This window comes from Pipra filicauda, unplaced genomic scaffold (genome assembly GCF_003945595.2).
Source record: "Pipra filicauda isolate LSUMZ 115617 unplaced genomic scaffold, ASM394559v2 scaffold581_size553298_pilon, whole genome shotgun sequence".
NCBI lineage: Eukaryota > Metazoa > Chordata > Aves > Passeriformes > Pipridae > Pipra > Pipra filicauda.
This window is the reverse complement of record NW_024104733.1, coordinates 142778-164155: the sequence shown is the minus strand read 5'-3', so window position 1 is coordinate 164155 and position 21378 is coordinate 142778. Positions and strand designations below refer to the sequence as shown.

Here is a 21378-nt window from a genome sequence, read left to right as displayed (position 1 = left end):
CCTTCCAGTGCCTTAAGGGTATATAAAAAGGAGGGAGATGGACTTTTTATATGGACAGATAGTGACAGAACAAGGGGGAATGGTTTTAAACTGAAAGAGGGCAGGTTCAGATTAGATTTTAGGAGGAAATTCTTCCCTGTGAGTGTTGTGAGGCCCTGGCACAGGTTGCCCAGAGAAGCTCTGGCTGCCCCATCCCTGGAAGTGTTCAAGGCCAGGTTGGACGAGGCTTGGAGCAACCTGGGCTAGTGAAAGGAGTCCCTGCCCATGGCAGGGGGGTTGGAACTGATCTTTATGGTCCCTTCCAACCCAAACCAGTCTGTGATTCTAAGAAACAGCATTTCCTTTTTCTTATCCAGAAAGGTGTTTGGTTGGAGTTACTACCTCCAGGAGCGTGCTGTAGCCACTGACAGAGAGTACAAAGGCAGTTTCCTGAATAAGAAATATTTACACTCCTCAGTCACTCTCATTTTCAGCCTGGTACATCCATGCCAGCTAAGCTGGAGTCAGGATCCATTCCAGCTCTCTCAGGTAGACCTGCTGCCAACTGTGTTAGTTCTGTTGGCAGATCTTCTAGGATGACCATCCTTACTTAGATTAACGGTCATTTAAGTAGGTCTCTTGTCTCTCTTTTTTTTTTTCTTTTTTGTTTCTTTTATAAAAAGCATCAGTACCAGAGTGGGAAGTCTTGCTGCCTTTGGGTGCTGGCAGCACATTGCCTGGATACTGTGTGGTGACAGGTGAAGACAAGGAGTATTACAAACACATATTTCAGCTTGGAGAAACATATATAGCACTGTGATAGGAGAAATGTAGGTTTGATTTCTTCAGTATGTGCTGAGTTTGTTATATTTTTCTGGTTGGCAGGGAAGGCAGATGTTGCCCTTTATAATTCAGTGGCTCGTGCATGTGGGAGAGCAAAGCAACAGAAGGAGCAGCTTCTGCTTTCCCCGCTGTGATGGGTTTGGGGAGCCTTGGGCAGAGGCAGCTGGACTCCCTTCAGCTTTACCTGTTCTTAAATTGCTCTCAATTCAGCTTTTTAAAGCACCACATAAAACCTGGAAGGGTCCAGGTGTGAGTGTGGGGAGAGAAATCACTAGGACAGGAGTGTGTGTGCCAAGTGTTGTTAGCTTAAGGTGAGTGGTGAATAACCCCCAGATTCTCACTATCTGCCCCCAAATCTCTTCTACAAAGGAGATTGGGGATTTACAAAAAAAAAAGTAATTAATAAAAAATAAGGGAATTAAGAAAACCAAACTAGCCAATAAAGATGGATATTTAGATGATTTGTGTCCACAATCAAATAGTATTTTTTAAATTTTACTGCTTATTATACTGTGGAAGGGCTTGACTGACAGGCAGTTTTCATGCTGGTGACCAGTGGCATTACTAGGTACTTTATTTTCTTATTTTTCCAGACACTTTAGGAGTAAACAGACCCTGTACTTCATGCAGCAAAGAGAAGCTTTTCCAGCACCACCTTCTCAATACAGTGATACAAAGACTGCCTATAATTAAATATAACTACATGTTTCCAGTGCCCGTGGGATTAATTTCTTAAGACCAGGAGCCCAGGAGACTTTCAAATACAGCAACAGCATGGAGTAAATGTTATCTAGGATACTATGTAAATAATGGTAATGCTACTCTTTGATAACATGCTGATTTAGAGAAATGCAGCCTGCCAAAGCATTTTTCTTAAAAATAGGGTAAGGACTGGTGGGTGAAGATTAAAGTTGTCATGCATGACCTGTTGCTCACTGCTGAGGCTGCACATGGGGCTGTGTTTTGTAATAGTGTGGAATAACGTGTCCTAACATAAAGCTTGAGCAAAACCCTTTTCATCTTCCATAAAACTCACTTTGTAAGTAAAATACAGCAAATCCTCATCTCTGAAATACCACTTACAAATGTGCTTCTGGTGACTGGGTTTGCAAGGAGGGGTAGTGAATGATGGAGATGGGTTAAATTTTGTCTGTGGACTACTGTGTTCTGGTTTTTATCACAAGTGCTGTCGTTCAGGGGAGGAAAAAAAAAAAACCCTACACCTAGAAAAGCTTAATTTAGATTTAGAACCTTTGTATCTGTGTTGTCGCTCTGCTCTAATCTAAAACTTATGTTTTGCTTTTAAAGAAAGAAGAACTGTTTTAAGCCCAGTTCTAAACAAACTCGGTGAAAGTTGTTGAGTGTGACACAAAATGTGGAGCAGTTCTGTGAAACGCATTTTTTTCCCCCCAATGCTTTGGCTGCAGGGAAGTAACTGTTTCTCTTTGTGTAAGGCACGACTTTGCCTTTCTATTAACTCTTTTTTTTTCTAAGGGCAGATAGGCATTTAGTATTAATACAAATTAATAAATCATCGGCCATATGTGAACAATGAAAATGTGTATCTCACATTTTCTGGGTCTGGTATAATTGTAGTTGTGTTTTGGTTCAAAATTAAGCAATCAAAGCAGGTTAGTCTTAATATTGATCGATCTGCTGATCTCCATCCTAACTCAGGTTGTTACAGCAGCATAATAATCTCAAGGTTGCACGTCATGACCTTGTTTTATGCACTACATACTGCAAGATCTAGGCAGAATTATGTTGGTTTAAAGACAGTGTAACAGCTGCAGTGTTGGTCCTTGTCAGGCCATTCTATCTTCAGTAGAAGTAAAAAGCATTTTTTGGGAGTTGCTTAATTTCTGACTTTTTTTTTTTTTTACTGTGTTTTTATAACCCTAAAACCATAATTGCAGATCTTGAGAAAATTGTTTAATTTACTTAACAGCTGCCATTGTGCCCCGTTTCGCAAATCAGAATTACAAATGGGAAATATTTACTAGTTGGAGTTACAGTGTAAATACCCCATTAACTGCTCCAAAGTGCACGTTGCTGATTTCAGTAATTGGACCCGCTCCTAGAGACAGCCAAGCAAGGGAGATTACCCAGGGAATGCTTGTTTCTGAAGATGCAGCTTCCTTCCTGATTAAAAAAGAAGAGAAAGGGGGGGGAGCAGTTTCCTGTTGGAATCCTCACTTGAAGGGAGACTGGGCAGCCGTGCCTCCCCCTGCTCCAGCTGGACTTGGTGTGGAGGCGTTCTCTGACGAGCCATGTCCAAAACCACTTTTACAAGAGCATTTGGGGTTTGCCTGTGCAGGCAGAGCTGGGATTTAAAGAGGTTTTTGCTCCTCTCTCATCTGCTTTTAATGCACAGCCACGACAGGCAGTATCTCCGAGGTTAAGGCTGGATAAAGGCTGTTCTGTTCCTAAGGTTTGGAATTTTCTCGTGACGACCTAACAGTGACACTCAACCCAAAATTTCAGCTGTGTGTAAAAAAAAAAAATGTGGTCTGACCTCGATATATATGATGTGAAAGATGAATAATAGCAGCACTGCAGGCAAAATCTTCCCTGTGACAGCCCAGCCCTGCAGTGGAGGGTTCAGGAATTTGGCTGTGCTTTTGGAAATGGGCCTCGCGATTCTGCCGGAGAGATGTTGGAGCTCAGACAGAGCCCAGCACACAACGGCTTTGTTGGAGGGTTGGCTCTGTGCTTATGGCAGGAAACTGGAGTAAAACCTGACTTTTCTACCTACAGTATGTGGTGGTTTGTTTTGAATGAAGCCAAGGCTGTGTTTCAGTCTTGTTTTTGGAAGTAAAACCATGCTCCCAGGCTTGGGAACCACAGCAGCTGAGAGCTACAACCACTGGAGATGACAATTAGGGCCTGACTCTCTGCTTCCTTAATTCAGTAGGGATTTCTTCACTTCTTTAAGGACAAACTCCCTTTCTCTGTTAGTCCAGAGTGAGCTGCTAAATAAGAACCATACATTCAGAGTAGGTTTAGGTGAGGTATTAGGAAGAAATTCTTCCCTGTGAGGGTGGTGAGGCCCTGGCACAGGTTGCCCAGAGAAGCTGTGGCTGCCCCATCCCTGGAAGTGTTCAAGGCCAGGTTGGACAGGGCTTGGAGCAACCTGATCTAGTGGAAGGAGTCCCTGCCCATGGCAGTCCCTGCCCATGGAACAAGATGATTTTTTAGGTCCCTTCTGACCCAAAACATTCTGTGATTCCATGATGTGTGGTGCTGTGATAAAGCTGACAGGTCCCAGGACCCTGTGATTTCCAAAGGTATCCAGAGCATCTCCACGTCACTGCATTTTGCAGACACCCTTGCTTGGGTACCCAAGGTACCCAGGTATGTGACTGCCTTTCAGAGTGTTGCCATTCCACTTTTCATGCTGGTGTGGAGCTCCACAGAGCAGAGCCTGCCAGAGGGAATAGGTTGAAGTAAATGAAAAGAAAGTTCAGATGTTTTCGGTCTGAGAGTGAAATTGCAGAAGGCCCTTAGAGCTCTGACTTATTGTGCAATCTCTGTAAGTAATTTGTAATCAAAATACCTTTGCACATGTCACTTCCATATTTCCTGTAATAAAACAGCAAGAGCAATTAAGATTTTGGACCATAATCTTCTACAAGCTTCTAAAAATGAGTGGGCTGGGGATTTTTTTTGACTTATGGCTGAAATAGCCAATTTTAAATTTTTGATTGCTTCAAAAAGGTTTGGTAATAGCTATTTTAATAGATCATTTTTCTTTTAACTGTAGCCTGACAAAACTGTTACTTGGTAACATAATTGATCTGAATTTGACTTCTTAAAAAAAAGAAACCTAAGTAAGAAACCAGAAGAACTCTTCACCAAACTGGGAGTTATCTGTACTCTGGTCACCCAGCATGTGACCTACTGGGCTTTGTGCATTTCAAATCAAAAAAGAATCAGTAAATATATTGCCATATGCATGCAAATGTGTCTAATAACACTCCGTGTATCTGTAATGCTGTTCTGCCACGGTTCAGAAAGTTGTCTGTGGTCTTGGCATTCCTCAGGAAACGTTGGATTAATATAGCTGCCTTTGTCACAGTATTTTTTCCCTGTTTAAGTAGGTGTGTGAAGGCTGGTGCTACGTAAATGAATTACACGGAAGGCTTTGGAGGAAGAAGGGGCTTGTAAACGAGACTGAAATTAATGAATATGAGAATTAGAAATCAAAACTTTATGTTTAGTCTGAGGAGAAACAATTCCTTAAACCGTAACCACATGGCTGTTTCTTGTTTGCATCAACTCTGGTTGACTGTTATTGTCTTCTGGTAATTCTCTGGGGCAGTGGCCTGACTTTGTTGAATGAGCCAATTGTTTTCCTTTGTGTTGCCCATCAAGTGAGTCCCCATCTGGTTTGTATCAGACTGTTTTCACAGCCAACAACTGCTGCCTTTTCTATATCCTGACACTTAAGGGCCCCATGCTATCAAAGCATTGCTGTGATAGCCTGTCTGGCTGGGCCCGTACAGCTGTGCCGTGCAGCTTGAAGCCATTACCCCAGTAATGGTAACTTAGAACTTGAACTGGCTCTTATTCCCACTGGTGTCGTGTGTACAGTGAACAGAATACATTTTTGTTGAACTCAGTGTTCCACACACAAAAAGGGAAAAAAAAAAAAAAAAATCCTTTAAAGCTCTCGTTCGACTTTGTGTGATTGGTGAGTTTTTGTTTTCTGGCAGCTTCCTGTATCTAGAGGCAGTTTTGTGTTCTTCTAGAAATTAATGAATACAAGGCAAGCAATATTTAGTTAAGGCACTGCTGTTATTACTTACTTTTATGGTACATTAAAGCTCAATAAGTGAAAATTAAACAAGCAAATGATTCTTAATGAGGATTTTTCTTATCAGATTTAGGAGAGGTTTCCAGGAAACTTTCCGTGCGTGATAAATGTAGGTTGTGCGAATGATGCTGCACTTTGGATACTCTGCTACTCCCTTTCCAGGTATCTCTCTAAAAATACAGAGCAAGGAACAGTGAGTCTGTACTAACCTGTTTCAGGGAAGGATTGGAGAACTCTGTTGCAGTAGAGTTAAAACTGTGTTGCAGTTTGCATTGCAGAATCACTGAGAGGCCCCAGGCATGATTCAGGTCCTTTCCAGGCTTCCAGCATGGCAGGAGACAGTCCTGTTGCAGGAGATCTTGCAACATGTGTCTTCTCTCTCTCCAAGATTGAAAAAAAAAAATCCCACTATTGCATCAAATAAGAGTGACATTCAAATGATGTGTATAAAGAAAGATGATCTTGAAGCATTTGTTCTCTCCTGCTCTTGTGTAGGCAGTGTAATGATGAGGGGAAACATATTCCACAACCTGTAGATGTATTGAATATTAAGTATATTCTGGATTCAATTATTACATGATATTTAAGAGAGAGAGAGAAAGGAAATAATGGATAATGTTTCTAAAATTTCTGGTCTTACTGTGAGCATGTGCAAGAAACTGCTGGAAACAACTTGATTTATCTGATACTTGCAGAGTAAGTGTTCCTGAACCTGGAAGTGCATGTGTGTGTGTATGTGCATAATGTGAATGAATTTGCTTTGAGTAACATACTGGGGAGCCATTAAATTCCATGAGACTCATGAGATAAGCCTTTCTTTGCCATTGTGCTTTTCCTGCTGGCACACACTGGATGTCAGATTAGGATTGTGCAAAATAATTGGGTCTGTGTCACTGTCAGGTGTGTGGAGGGTTTGCAAAAGCTGCTTTCTTAAGGAGCTTTGCATAATTGCTGTTCCTATGAACCCTGTACAGCTCCTAAATTCAGGTGTGTGCTCTGCAGTGGTGAACAGAGCCAGGTGTCTGGGCCCTTCACCTCGGGGGTCTTTTCCAGCCTGGATGGTTCTGCCATTCCAAGCTGTGTCCCATCACCACAGAATCCACACTCTGCAAGGAAGCTGCTCCCTCACATGCTGACTGGATTTCCATGCACAGTCCTTTGCAGTGCAGATTTCCCTGCATTTTAGCCAGGAATATTTAAACCCAGAGAACTGATAAATTGTTTCATTCAGGCTGCTTACAGGCTCTGTTAATCTTGCCTGTGGCCCCAAGCAATGAGGACCAGTACTGATGAACTGGGTGCACACCAGGTTTGGCACCGAGAGCTTGAACTGGGAGGAGTCAATGCCCTGCATTTCATACCAGTTAGCAGAGATGGAGGAGTTACTGATATTAAAATCAGCAGTGATGTGTCTAAGAGAGAGTTAAGGAGGAGGTGCAGTGTGCTCAATATGCAGAATAGATGTAGAGCAGTACATTTCTACAGCTCATTTATTTGAACTAATTTAAAGCTGAGATTCACCCAAGTATTGCAAAGGAATCTTGGTTTTACTCATTCCCATGTAACAGGCCAAGGTTCTTGGATTCTTTTATTTTTTTATTTATTTTTTTTTTTACCAGGAGGAATGCTTATCTCTATTGCACAAAGTTTAATCATTTTAGATTGCAAGAAACTTTAAAATACCACAAGATAAAAATACACATTTGCTCTCAGACCTCTCCAAGTTTCTGATCCTGGGCATTAGACTGTAGAGGCAGCATTACTTGTCATCACACTGGCTGTTCACTTCAAGAGCAGGTCAGAATAGGGGCTGGACAGAGACAGGACCAGAGGAAATGGCCTCAATTTGCCCCAGGGGAGGTTTAGATTGGATACTGTGAAAAATTTCTTCACTGAAAGGGTGATCAGGCATTGGAACAGGCTGCCCTGGGAAGTGGTGGAATCACCATCCCTAAAAGGGTTCAAAAAAGTGTGGATGTGGCACCTGGGGACATGGTTTAGTGGTGAACATTGTGGTGTTGGGTTAATGGTTGGACTTGATGATCTTAGAGGTGTTTTCCAACCTAAAGGATTCTATGATTCTATAATAGTGGGCTGCCAGAAGATCTTCCAGCAAAGAATTTAGTGTTTTCCTCATTTGAACATGTGCTTTCCGAGCTCACATTTACTTGCCTCTCTAAACTCCCTAGAACTGCTTATTCCTATACCTTTTCCAAAGGCCATTGATGTGCACAAATGGTGAGACCTGTAGTGGCCACCTTCTGCTGCCAAACAAAAAGGCTTGAAAAGAGGTATTTTTAATAAGTTTGTTTTGTTCCTGTGCTAGAAATGTGCACAGATATGTCCTGGAATTTATTAGACTGGCCATTGGAAAATGCTAGCTGCATAGGGCTGGCTTTGTTCTGTCTTGTTTTGGCTTTTTCCTGGGGAAAACATTCATCATCCCCTTTTGAAAAGGTGTAATTACAAGAATTTTGAGTAATTGTGCTGTAGGTATAAGCATTTTAATATGGCAGATCATTGTAATGGTAGTACAGTTATAGGAGTCTTGGAAAACTGTTTCCATATGGGGAATCCCATGACTTTAGAAGTGAAAATCACCAAAACTGCATATAGTTGTATGATTACTTAGGTATTCAGACTAGAGAAATACAGCTATTTTGTTTGTGGTCATCTAGAAAAGCACTTGTTATTGAAGTGGGTTTTTTTCATGCTGAGTGTACCTTATTTAATATTTTATTATAAGACTGCATTTAGTGATTCTGTATGTGAAGAGTGACTTGCAAAGAGAAAATTCTGCCCTGCAGCCCTGCCCTTGAGGCAGAAAGTTTTCTCTTTTCTTTCTCTTTTCTTTCACTCAAATCTGGGTGCAGATTCCTGCCACGGCTGAAGGGGATAAAACCTCCTTGCCCAGGAAATCCTCTTGTCTGTTGGAGGGAGAGCTCACCAAGGTCTCCCATCACACTTTTAAGTGATAGAAAGCAGCTTGTGACTTCTTACCCTGGTTCTCTGAAAGTTGTCCTCCGACATTCCTATGGATGTTTTGGATACTCTTGTGCCTGGGAATTAGCAGGGCTGGACAGTGTGTCTTGCTTGGTGAGCACAGGCAGTGCAAACAGATAAACGTGCCCAGGCTTGACTTGCAGCATATCCTGGACCTGTCTGATAAGTAGAGATGATCACAGGTGCATCCCAAGGGATGTGGATGCATCCACCACACATCCAAGGCTGTGTGAGAGCAGCATGTGGGAGTAGCTGTCGGTAATTCCCTCCTGCCTTCAGATCGATGCATCCAAGCAGTGAGACTCCAGAGTATCCCAGTGCATATCCTGGCCGGTACTCTGACAAAAGAGCACCATTTGCTTAGGGGATCACAGAATCATGGAATGGTTTGGCTTGGAAAACCGTAAACTATCTCGTTCCAACCCCCTGCTGTGGGCTGGGACACCTTCCACTAGTCGAGATTGCTCCAAGGCCCATCCAACCTGGCCCTGAACACTTCCAGGGATGAGGGATCCACGGCCTCACTGGGACACCCGTCTACATTTTAAGTGGGAACTGGGAAGATTAATTTTCAAACCTTAATTTACGACGAAACGTCACCTACTCCAGTTGTTCAACTTTAATTACTCGTGTCGGATATTTTTTGATTATTATTCAATAAAAGCAGGCCATAAGAATTAAAAAGATGCTTTGATTTTTATGTCTTTTCCTTGCCACTCCCCATGCAGGCTGTGGCTGCTGTTTTGTGCAGCACAGTGGAACGATGTAGATAAGCTGCAGGCACTATTGCTGCAATTAATATCATTAAGATATAAGGTCTCTGTGGAGCCAGTCCTACTGCTGGGTTTGCACTCAGTGACTCTGCTTCCTGAGGGAATTCTGCAGAACTTTATCTCAGAATGAAGTGTGAATTCCCACGATCGATCATTCGAGTTCCTTTTTCTTACCTTCTTTATTTTGCTTCAGATACTGGCATTAAAATGTCCTTTGGAGCCCCAAAACATGAAGGTGTGAGTAACAGAATATATAACACAAACATGCTTTTAAAATTACCTTCCTGACCACTTGCCAGTTAGATTTTGCATAAAATTAGGAAAAAAAAATTGGTATGTAGGTGATATTTAGTTTTACTGGATAAGTAAAATATTAATTACACTATTTGATCTGCAGTTTTTTAATTATCACTTGTCAGATTCTCCTGATTCCACCAGCTGTTTACCTTGGTTGTCTCTTGTGGATTTAGGGATTACTCCTCCCCCAGCCCTTGCACAAGATACATGTTTTCCTGGTGGTTTTTCAAAGACTCTGGACCAGTAAGGAACCAATTCCTTGTTTTTTTACTTTGAAATAAAAGCTGCTGCTTCAGTATTTACCACAGACCCTCATCTCAGTTCTCAGGAAAATGCTTGCAGCCAAGAAACAGCAGTGCTTAAAAATTAAGAAAAGACTATTTGTTTTGAGCCAATTGCACATCCAAAAATCACAGTATGGAAAAATCAAATGGACTTTTAGTATTTCTTCTTAGTATTAATAATTATTGCATTCATTTGGAAAGATCATTACACATCTTTTGGAAGGGATTTGCTGGGAAACAGCAGCAAGAGCTGTGGCCAGGGAACGAATTTGTTAAGCAATGAGATATTCTACAGAGCAAAAGATGCCAGATCTAAAGGAGCAGAGTAGGTTTTAGGCACCAAAAGGAAATATTTATTTAGTAAACTCTGCAATCTCATTCCTGGATGTTTTTGGAGCTGCTTTCTGTCTGCCCTTCCCTCCCGGTCTCTGTGTGAGGATTTTGAAAAATCTGGTTCTGGTTTATTTAACGTATTTCTAGTTTCCGTTCTGTTTAGTGTTGCTATTGATGGGAATACGGTGTTTTGGAAAACCGCTGGACCTGAAACTCCGACGCGAGAGGAGGGGAAAAAAAAAAAATCATTTTCAAATATTCTGCTTTGAAAAATTTGTGAGCTGCTGGGCCTGGCCCCACCCTCCTTTGCTGGCTCGGGATCTGCATTTATTTTCTTTTTGGAAATATTTATAGCTGGGGTATACATTGGGGGTTACACAAACAAACAACCGGAGCCAAGCGCGTGTGTGTGCACGTGTTTATTTTGTGTGTGCCTGTGTGCAGGGTTTCTGTGAGTACATTACGCCATGGGAGGGTGGAATTTGCCAAGTTTAGGTCAAAACTTGAGCTGAACTCATACTATATAGTTTTCTGTCTCCACTGGTGTCTGTGGCCCACTTACAGAAGTTTATGAGTTGACTGAGGCCTTTGAGAATGAAACTGTGTTTTTTCAGCTCGAGCAGTAGACTCGTGCTTTTAGATCCAGGCATTTTTGGCTACAGTCCTGCAGATGTCTGTCCATTTCTGTGAAACAACTCAAGTGTTTTAACTGTAAATCTACCCCTTTCATGTAACTCAGCCCTAGAAATTTGGCCTTGTTTTGCCTACGGTCTTTTCTGTTTGTCATGGAACCAGCTAAGTTGGGGCAGTCTGGGTTGGAGTTACAGAAACAGACCTGCAGGATTTACAGGACACCTTGTTCTTGCTCTCTGTGTTTCTGTCCCCATGGAAGGCAGAGTCTCACCTGCAGCCAGGTAAATGCTTGGCACAGGGTTCAACAAAGAGAAGAGGGTCCCTGCCCTAAAAAGCACATTTGTGGCAGAGCTGAGAAAGGCCACCTTCTCCTGAATAACCTGAAGAAGCCTATGGATTCAAGGTGGCCAGGGCTAGAAAAGCTCTGGAGGAGGAACTATCCTTTCTAATGAATGGAGAACAACTTTGTCTAAACAATTGGATTATTTGAGAAACTGTTGATGGTCCTGCTTATTCCTGAGAAAGTTGTATTACTTACCATCTCAAAGCCATGTGACTAATTCGTTACCTTACCCAGTTCCAGCTCGATATGCCATTAAATTCCAGAAACATTGAATAGCCAGTATGCACAGTAGAGATAGACATGAGTCTGGACTGGATATACTCTATAATTATAATCAATAATAATAACAGAACTGACATTGCAGTGCATTTTTTCCTGTCAGTGTAGCCTTCAGAATTACTTACATCAAAACATGGATGTTTCTTATCAGTATGTGTTAGCCCAACAAGTCTGGAATCATTTTGGTTTTGCTGAAAGTGCTGCATGTTGGGTTGCTGTCCTTGGTAACTTGCCTGTACAAACATGTATGGAAATGAGTGAATTTTAGTTTGGTATCAACCCATGGAGACATGCATAGGACACACATTGGCACAAATGTGAATGTCACTTCTTTACTTACAGGTAAGAGGTGCAGGTAAGAGAGGCTGAGAGAGCTGGGGTGGTTCAGCCTGGAGAAGAGAAGGCTCCAGAGAGACCTTGAACCCCTTCCAGTGCCTAAAGGGCTCCAAGAGAGCTGGAGGGGAACTTTGGACAAGGGCCTGGAGTGACAGGACAAGGGGGAATGGATTCACAGTGACAGAGGGCAGGGTTAGGTTGGATATTGGGAAGAAATTGTTGGCTGTGAGGGTGGTGAGGCCCTGGCACAGGTTGCCCAGAGAAAGCTGGGGCTGCCACAACCCTGGAAGTGTTCAAGGCCATGTTGGATGGAGCTCTGAGTAACCTGGTCTAGTGGAAGGTGTCCCTGCCATGTTGGAACTGGATGGTCTTTAAGGTCCCTTCCAACCCAAACCGTTCTGTGATTCTGTGAAGTGTTTCTGTGATAGTGGTTCTGTTACCTTTGGGGCTGTAGATATTCTTTTGCTTTACTTTAGTCTTTCCTTTAAAGAATTTCTTACAACTCTGTTGCCCTGCTAATGGTCTTTGAAACTACTCACCAGATGTAAATTTTTTTATGTAAGGGAAAAGCAAAATGGGGGAATGACACAGGAAAAAAAGAAACCGCGCATTCATTGAAGATTTTTAGATGCAGAGTTACAGATCTGCAGGTGCTGTGCTATCCCAGTGCTCAGAACACTTGAGCTAATGCCATCTGGAGGAAGTTATTTGTTGGGACAGGACAGTGTTTTAAACTTTGAAGTGAAGAATAAACAAAGTGAAGCAGCTGGAATCTGGCAGAAGAAGAAACGAGCCATTCCTATCAGCCCGTGCTATTAAAGGAATGAGAGCACTGGAGTTGTTTTTGCATATGCTTGGAAGTTTATTCTTGCTCTAGAACTGAGCTGCTTTGGTTGTTGTGTTGGGGAGTAGAGGGAGGATTGTTTTGCAATTTTAGGAAGTAATATGTAGGTAATTACAGTAATTATAGTTCTGGTTTTCTACTGACACAATAACCTGGGTCCTAATTCCTCAAACCCCTCCCTGTTTATTGTCCTGATGGAGAGAGACTGTTTACCAGAGCATGGAGTGACAGGACAAGGGGGAATGGCTTCAAAATGAAAGAGAGTAAGTTTATATTGGATATTAGGAAAAAATTCTTCCCTGGGAGGGTGATGAGGCCCTGGCACAGGTTGCCCAGAGAAGCTGTGGATGCCCTTTCCCTGGAAATATTCAAGGCCAGGTTGGAAGGAGGAACCTGGTCTAGTGGAAGGTGTTCCTGCCCACGGCAGGGCGTTGGAATGAGGTGGTCTTGAAGGTCCCTTCCAACCCAAACCATTCTGTGATTCTGTGATAACCCTTTTCACTTACAAGATAGGGGTCTGTTTCATCTCCAGAGAGATTTTAAATCAGGAGTTTTATTTAATATATGGAGTTGAAGGAGTTAAAGCACATGGTTCTCATTTGGCTTAAAAGTCAGACTTGTTTAGTCTTTTTATTTTGCCAAATAGAAAAAATTTAAAAGAAAGATTTAAACATTTTTCTTTGTTCTTATTGTTGCCATATGGTATTGGGAACCAAACCTCCCTTCAGTGGGGTTAATTCCTTTTTCATTTGGCATCCATTCACCACACACTCATCCATAGCTGATTCTCTGTGTGACGGTGCCTTGTAGAGAAAAACTCCCTTCACAGGTCACTGGATGGTTGACACACCATTAATTTTTATGCTTCTGTTAAACAGAGGTCTGGAAATTTAGTACTGTACATGAATTTGTTATAGATTGCCAAGAACAGGAAAAAATCTCTAATCTGAAATCTGACCTTTTCCATCAGTGGGTCACCAAGATGTTTTCAGTCACTCGTGAGTTTTTACCAGTCAAGGACTCTCACACTCTCACTGAGTGTCAGTTTTCACAGTTTATATGAATTTATCCTGTTAGCTGGTGACAAAGACTTTGGAAAACCGGAGGTCACCTGAGGTCATGCGCTCCATTTATTGGATTTTAACGAGGAAAATTTTTATAAATACACCTAACTACATGATTAGAAAATTGTACTGAGCTCTCCCAGAGTCTCTAAACAAGGGGGAAAAAAAAGTCATGAAGACTACCTGCCTTCCTGCCCTGCTTTTTAAAGGGAAGAATTTTCCATTCCATTTTTATGACTTATCACAAGATCCTAACCACTGCAATTTGCATATTTGTGCTGCTGAAGAACTCAGTGTTTAAGAGGAAACCAACTTAGTGTTGGTTATGAGCTGGTCTCTGAAGAGGGGAAGATATAAAACAGAATATCACCTTCCTAAAGAAAGAGCAGGCCAGGAGCTGTACAAACACTGTCACTGGGGGACAGCAACAGGCATAAATATTTGTGTATTTATTCACATACCCATCCTACATGTATATATGATGTGTTACATGCACTGTGCCTGCACGTGGTTACATTCAACAAAAGGTAATAACGATAAAGCACATGAGAGAATAACTTAGTAACTGCGTTTTTTGGGCCAACGCAGAGTTTCAGGATGAGCAGGTTTCCATCCTGGGAAGTTGCAGTCATGGAGCAGAATCTCCCATGTAGCTGAAATAGGATATCCAGAGTTTTTTCGCAGTTAAAATGCTGAAAATCCACATTCTGTATTTTCTGTGTGCATCTAACAGAGTCCAAGTCTTCAGATTTCTGTCTTTTAAAAAGGGAAATGCTGACTTTGGGTATTTTTAAGGTTATTTAGATAACTCAGGGCCTGGTAACTTTTCTGTTGAACAAGTAGAGGGAATTATTCTTTTAAGTTTTTTGTGTCTTAACATTTTATATCTGTCGTAAAATTGGACTGTAGTCTGTCTGTAAAACATATTAGAGTACGTGTTAGGAAGAATGCAGACTAATATGATACTTTCTTTTAGCACTCCCAGAATCAAAGACTTGAGAAATTACTACAGAGCCCTAGGATAAGGGAATATTCTTTTCTTTTTTCCTTCCATTTTTTCTTTTTTTTTTTTTTTCCTTTTTTTTTAAGAAACCTGAAAACAGCTGTTGAAACAATGACATCATGGAATGTGACACGACTGTGGAAATTATTAACAAAGTCAAGCTTTGAAAGCTTCAAGCTCCATGCAGAGCTGGAGAGTTGCTTTAGTGTGTGGGATGATTTATAGGGTTTCCTTGGGCACTGCACAGTCACGTCCTTACTGTGTGTCAGCTCCACGTCTGACCAAATAAACCCTCTGCTTTCCTTCAGTTCCCTTTCTCAAAAACCTTCTTGTGTCACTCAAACATGGCCACAGAATCAAATCGTGAAGTCATAGAATGGTTTGGGTTGGAAGGGACTTCAAAGACCATCCAGTTCCAACCCCCCTGCCGTGGGCAGGGACACCTTCCACAAGACCAGGTTGCTCCAAGCGCCATCCAACCTGGCCTTGGACACTTCTCAGGGATTTTCTCTTCTCTTCTCTTTTCTCTTCTCTCTTCTCTTCTCTTCTCTTCTCTTCTCTTCTCTTCTCTTCTCTTCTCTTCTCTTCTCTTCTCTTCTCTTCTCTTCTCTTCTCTTCTCTTCTCTTCTCTTCTCTTCTCTTCTCTTCTCTTCTCTTCTCTTCTCTTCTCTTCTCTTCCTCTTCTCTTCTCTTCTCTTCTCTTCTCTTCTCTTCTCTTCTCTTCTCTTCTCTTCTCTTCTCTTCTCTTCTCTTCTCTTCTCTTCTCTTCTCTTCTCTTCTCTTCTCTTCTCTTCTCTTCTCTTCTCTTCTCTCTCTCTTCTCTTCTCTTCTCTTCTCTTCTCTTCTCTTCTCTTCTCTTCTCTTCTCTTCTCTTCTCTTCTCTTCTCTCTCTTCTCTTCTCTTCTCTTCTCTCCGACCCTCTCTTCTCCGACCCTCTCCTCTTCTCTGCTGATTCCCTGGGGACACAAAAAATGCTCCTGTGCTCCTGCTGCCTTCCTGAATGGCAACAGGCTTGGCTGTCACAGGTCACCCCATCTGATGGCTTCACTGTCTTTGGCCTAGTCCATGTTTGACTTCCCAGGCTGTTGGCTGCTGCTGTGGCATGGAGAACACCCGATGGAATTTTATTTTAGCAGTGGGTTTTTGTTTTAATTAGCCATTTGAAGCGTGCTTTGCTACAAGTCAGATGAATGCAGATTACTGCTTCAGTGACATAGTAGATAATTAACTGGGGTGAAAGAAAGCCTAACTTCTTGGTTTTATTGGGAAAATAGTGTTCTAATTGCCTAGTTTATCACAGAGGAAGGGAGAATTGTTACAGCTTCCTGGAATGAAAACAAACTCCGAGACAGCCTTTGTGTTGTACATGGACTCAGATATGTGTTTGTTTTGCATGTAGCTGCTGCCCTTAAATGTCCCTAGGAAAACTGAAATCTCAGAATGCTCTTTCTGTAGTTTTGTGAATGCTGTGCTGTTCTTCTTCTAATGCCATTTCTTCTGTCTTCCTTCATTCTGTGTCTCCAGCCTGAACCATGCCTTGCTCTTCTTCCTGCTCCGTGAATTGATTCATCTTATCCCCCTCCTCTGGCTAAATACATTAATTTTTACCCATGACTCTTCTCCCATCCCATCTCTGAGATGTTCATACTTACAATGCAGATGGGTGTCCACAGTGAGGTTGTGGATCCCCCATCCCTGGAAGTGTCCAAGGCCAGGTTGGACAGGGCTTGGAGCAACCTGGTCTAGTGAAGGTGTCCCTGCCCATGGCAGGGGGGTGGAACAAGATGAACTTTAAGGTCCCTTCCAACCCAAACCATTCTGTGATTCTGTGATTCTGTATATGCACAGAAATTCATCTCTTTGTTGCCTGATAAGAACTCTGATGGCTAAAGCAGCACCCTTTGCACTGGGGACAGTAAGAGTGCCTGTGTACTTGTACTTCCACGACTTCAGTAGAGTTCAGCCATTTGTCACAGACAGCAAATAATGTCTTCAGTTTTCCTCTTTCCTTTTCTCTTTTTTTTTTTTTTTTTTTTTTAATTATTTTTAGGAGAAGATGCTGCCCCACATTTGAATCCCCAGGTTTCTGCAGCCAAGGTGTCGGTGCAGCTGCCTGCCAGAAACACAGGAGACGAGACACAGAGCGTGAGCAGTGCACGGGGAGATTCGGATTCTTCAGGGACAGACACATTTTAAAGCTTATGGCTGTTTATGACAGTCACTGTCTAAAGGTTTCGTGCTTGGTGCATTTGTCTGTCTGTTGTGATAGTCTGGGTGTTCCATCAAAATAACAGTCTTTCAGCACTGTTTATTTTCTACTGCTTTTCTGATAATTTTGTTATTGTTTTAAATTAAGACAATGATTGTCTGTGAATATATCAGGTATTTTTAAGCAAATAAATTGCAGTTCTTTCAGAATCTTTGTGAGTTTAAGTCAATAAAGGCCTTTTAAATATTTGTTGTATTACAGGTGAAGGTGATTGGTATTAAAATCCACTGCAAAGGTCCGTCTCACTGATGGGAAAAATGCTTGTTTAATATCACATCAGTATTGTCAAAATGTTGAGCAAAAGAGAGATATATTTGAAACCAAAGTTTGCAAGAAAACTGTGTTTCTAAGTATCTTCAGAGCCTGTTCATCATTAGAAGACTGCTATGACAAGCCAATAATTCAACATGACATGTAAAAGAGACCATTAGAGTTTGTATTGTAATTATGAGGAATTTATTTTTTCAGAATTAGGAGAGTTTTTCAGTGTTTTTGTGTTTGTTTCCCTGAAGTTTCTTTTTTTTTTTTCTGTCTTGAAACATCTCTGAATGGGAGATCGTGTGGGTAAGGTTACTTGCTCACATTTTTAATGTAATTTTTTTCCTTCTCATGAGACAGAATTAGTTCCTTTGGTCTCAGCCCTCCAGAATCTCAGTCAGAAATGCTGCAGTGATGGTGAACAGCAAGAGTCCTTGGGCACAGTGCCACCCTCACAGGGGCTGCTCCATTTTTTGTTGCCTCCATCAGGACGAGGTTGATCCAGCAGTGATAGGAGGAAGGTAGGATTGTCTGCTCCAAGCAGCATCCAAACAGACTAAAAAAGTAGGAATTCAGACTGTAGGAAAACTAGTAAAGAACTCTTCCCCAAGCAGGGCAAACACAGCTTTTGCTCTATTCCTCATCCACTCTGAGCTTTTCATCTGTGAGAAAGAGGGGATACTGTGGCACTTTCAAAGACATGAGGTGTGAAGGCATCTCTCAAAAGCTTGGGAGAAAAACACTTGGGTTGACTTGTACCTTGTGACAGTGGGGTATAAAACTTCATCTTCACGGCTTCACTGTGTCACTGATGAGAGACACTGTTGTTGCAGATGCTCATAACCATGAGCAGTTCCCATTACTCTTGTTTTATGGAGCCTGCACTGATTTCATCTCTCCTTCACAGAGAAAGATCAGAAGCTCCTTTTGGTTTTGTGTTGATCTCATTCACCACAAGGTTCAGTAGATTTGCTGGAGCATCTGCAGGGGTGGATGGAGAGAAAGCTTCAACCCGTTCAAGGTCAGTGATATCCCGAGGATTCAACTTTAATGGGTGTCTCTCAAGCACCTGAGAGACTTGGGCTCTTGTCTGTTGTGACAGACATGTAAATAGCACATTTAGGGGGGGTAAAAGGGTAAAAGTGTGTCAGGCTTTGTGCAAAATGCAACATTGATTTAAAAAAAAGAAAAAGTACAAATGAGAATATGGAAACACAGGATGTCCTGGGTTGGAAGGGACCTTAAATACCATCCAGTTCCAACCCCCTGCCATGGGCAGGGACACTTTCTACTAGGGCAGGTTGCTCCAAGCCCCACCCAACACTTCCCAGGGATGGGGCATCCACAGCTTCTCTGGGCAGCCTGTGCCAGTGCCTCACCACCCTCACAGTCAAGAATTTCTTCCCAATATCCAGTCTGTGATATGGCATCACTGGGAGCTGGATTTCAGCATATGATGCCACAAACATTGTCTCCAGAGGTAAAGCTGCTTCTCAGCGTCCTTGTGCTGATTGCTGCTCTCTGTGGAACTCCTCTGTAAATCAGACTGTTGACCCAATCAATGCTTTATATAAACAGCAGCCTTTTGGGGGATGATGGAGATGTTTTTTTACCCCACAGCAGGTCGCTGCAAGTGATTGCACTAGAACAAGTGAGAGGATAAGGAAATGCAGTGGGCAGAGAAAGAGCTTCTTAAACCAGCTTTCCTGCAAGAGAAAACCTTCATGAAACCATATTCCAGGGGCTCTGTCAGGCTGCTGGGTGTTTTAGGGTGCTGATACATAATTTAGGTCCCCTTTGTTGCAGTGTAAATAGTAGTTGAGCTGTGCTGTTCTGTGCCCAGGGCTGTGAGCCTGGATCAGGAGTGTTCTTTGCTGAACAAAGTGCAGTAATTGGGCCAAGGACATGCAGAGAGCTGACAAACAGGGATGGGACGGGATGGGATGGGACGGGATGGGATGGGATGGGATGGGAGACAGCAAATGGATACACAGGCAAGGAGAGTGCTTAGGAAAGGATGAGTCAGCCTGACCTATGGGAGAGGCCACTGGCTCACCATACCAGGAAAATAACTGTGTTGGGCTCTGCTGTCTGCAGTGCTGAGCAGCTCACGTGTTGCTCTAATTCTCTTCTTTTGCATTTAATCAAAGGTATTGTCATTGACTGAATCCTGACAAAATGAGTTGTGTTTTGAGGAAAACATGCCAGAAAATGCCTCGTGAATACCATTTTCAGTCAGTTTTGAAAATTCCCCGTAGGGTTGTGTTCTCTCCCAGCTTTTTGTAACTGACTGATCTTCTTGGAAGCTTCTGGGTTCCTGGCCCTGGTCTTCAAAGATCTGCTGCTGGTGGGGATTACCCTGTGGCAGTGGGATCTGCTAATCCTTCATCCCCACTGCAACCTCTGCTGGTCCCATTCAAGGAGCATTTTGGAGAGGTGAAAAAAGTGTGAACTGTTTGCTTTTCCTTCCTCCAGGCTTCCCCAAAACAAAGTATCCTGCCACAAAAACATAAGGGGACCTCTGTAAATCTGGCACTCTGTGAATGGATCATATTACAAGTATTTATATCCCTAGGAAAAACTGGGAAAGACTGGAGGGTTACTTTTTAGCTTTTATCTGAGGCTCCATTTTGACTTTGAAATAGGGCGTGTGGGGGGGGAAGCATCTTCTAGAAATTTATCTATTTCTTACTTTTGGATTCAGTCTTGGATTTCAGATTCCTGTAAGTAGTTTTCCGGAGTTGGAAATGGTAAGCACATGTTCTCTGAGCACAGCCAAGCCTTGATAAGGAATTTGTCTGTCTGCCTCTCCAAGTTCCATTTTGTTTCTACAGCTTTTATGATTGAAAATGCACATTTCTCATGGGCACTCAGAGAACTGAAACAGCGTGATTTGCAAGCTTGCTGAATGGATTTCTTCCAAGCAAGTCATTGGGGTATGTCATCAAAGCTTAACAGCATCAAATAGAATTCCATCCAGGAAAAGTATTAAAAAAACCCACCTCTGTACAGCTCTATTTTTCAATTAAATCTCAGCAGCAGAGAGGTGGTGGGGAGGGTAGTGAGGGTGTTACTGGATTTCAGGATTGTAAGCATGGAAACCAAAACCCTGCCTTAATTTTTTGACTTGACTGAATTCCTGGTGAAGTTTGCTGGTGGCTCACTTTGGGAAAGCAGTAGAACGAGGGTGTTTGTTCATGGATTGCTCTGGCAGAGTAGGAGAGCACAAAGCTGAAATGCCAGAAGCTTTTATATTTGCAGAGAATTTTTTTCTGACTTTGATTAGGAAAAAATCAGGCAGTTTGGAAGTGAGGTGCTCAAAAATCCAGGGGTTTCTTCCCTCCTCTCCCCTTCCTGAAGATAAAAGAGCTGCTGTTACGGTGAGGGTGGCAGCGATAAAGAGAATAGGTGGGTCTAGAGGAACATCATAAGATTCCTGGCACAGGTGGAGATCCCAGCTCCCAGGCCAGCCCTGGCTCTGGGAGAGGACTCCAGCCACAAGCTGGAGTTCGTGTGGTGCTGGTGTCACCCTTCCCTGCTCAGCTTATCTTGGTTTTCAACATAGGAAGCGGAAAATTTCATGTGCACGCTTCGTCTTATCTGAATTGTGGGAAATAGGATAGAGCGAGGTTTTTGTTGTTCCTGTTCATAGCTCAGAGATGGAGGTTGTCAAAATTAGCTGCTAAAAACGTGCACTGACCTTCCCAGGTGCTTTACAAATCACTGCAGGATAAGGTTTCTGTCCTGACGGAGCAAAGATGTGTGTGCCAACCTAATCCCCGTGGATTGAGCACTCAGATGTGTAAAATGACACATGTGCAAAAATGTTGCTGGATCCTGGTCTGAAAAGGAGCCACTGAAGAGCTGGAACCCTGCAGCTGTTTAACAGCTCCCTGTTAACACTTGGCACAAGCGTTGAAGGCGGGATTGCATCCTACGGGATTGATACGACATTGGAAGTTCATCCTTTCCACGGATGTCCAAGGGTATTTTGTGTGTGGAACTGAAAGCTACTGTATAA

The 21378-nt window shown here is 42.5% G+C and overlaps 1 protein-coding gene across 5 annotated transcripts in view; it reads left to right on the top strand.

Annotated features, from left to right (window-relative positions):
* Window positions 1-17287, top strand: part of KIAA0586 (KIAA0586 ortholog) — a 73759-nt gene extending 56472 nt beyond the window's left edge. For all 5 annotated transcript variants that reach the window (XM_027717141.2, XM_027717140.2, XM_027717139.2 and 2 more), the window contains exon 31: window positions 16881-17287. In XM_027717141.2, the coding sequence (XP_027572942.2) occupies window positions 16881-17026 (146 nt within the window). In that variant the 3' untranslated portion in view covers window positions 17027-17287. The remainder of the gene's footprint in view (window positions 1-16880) is intronic.
* Window positions 17288-21378: the final 4091 nt, after the last annotated feature.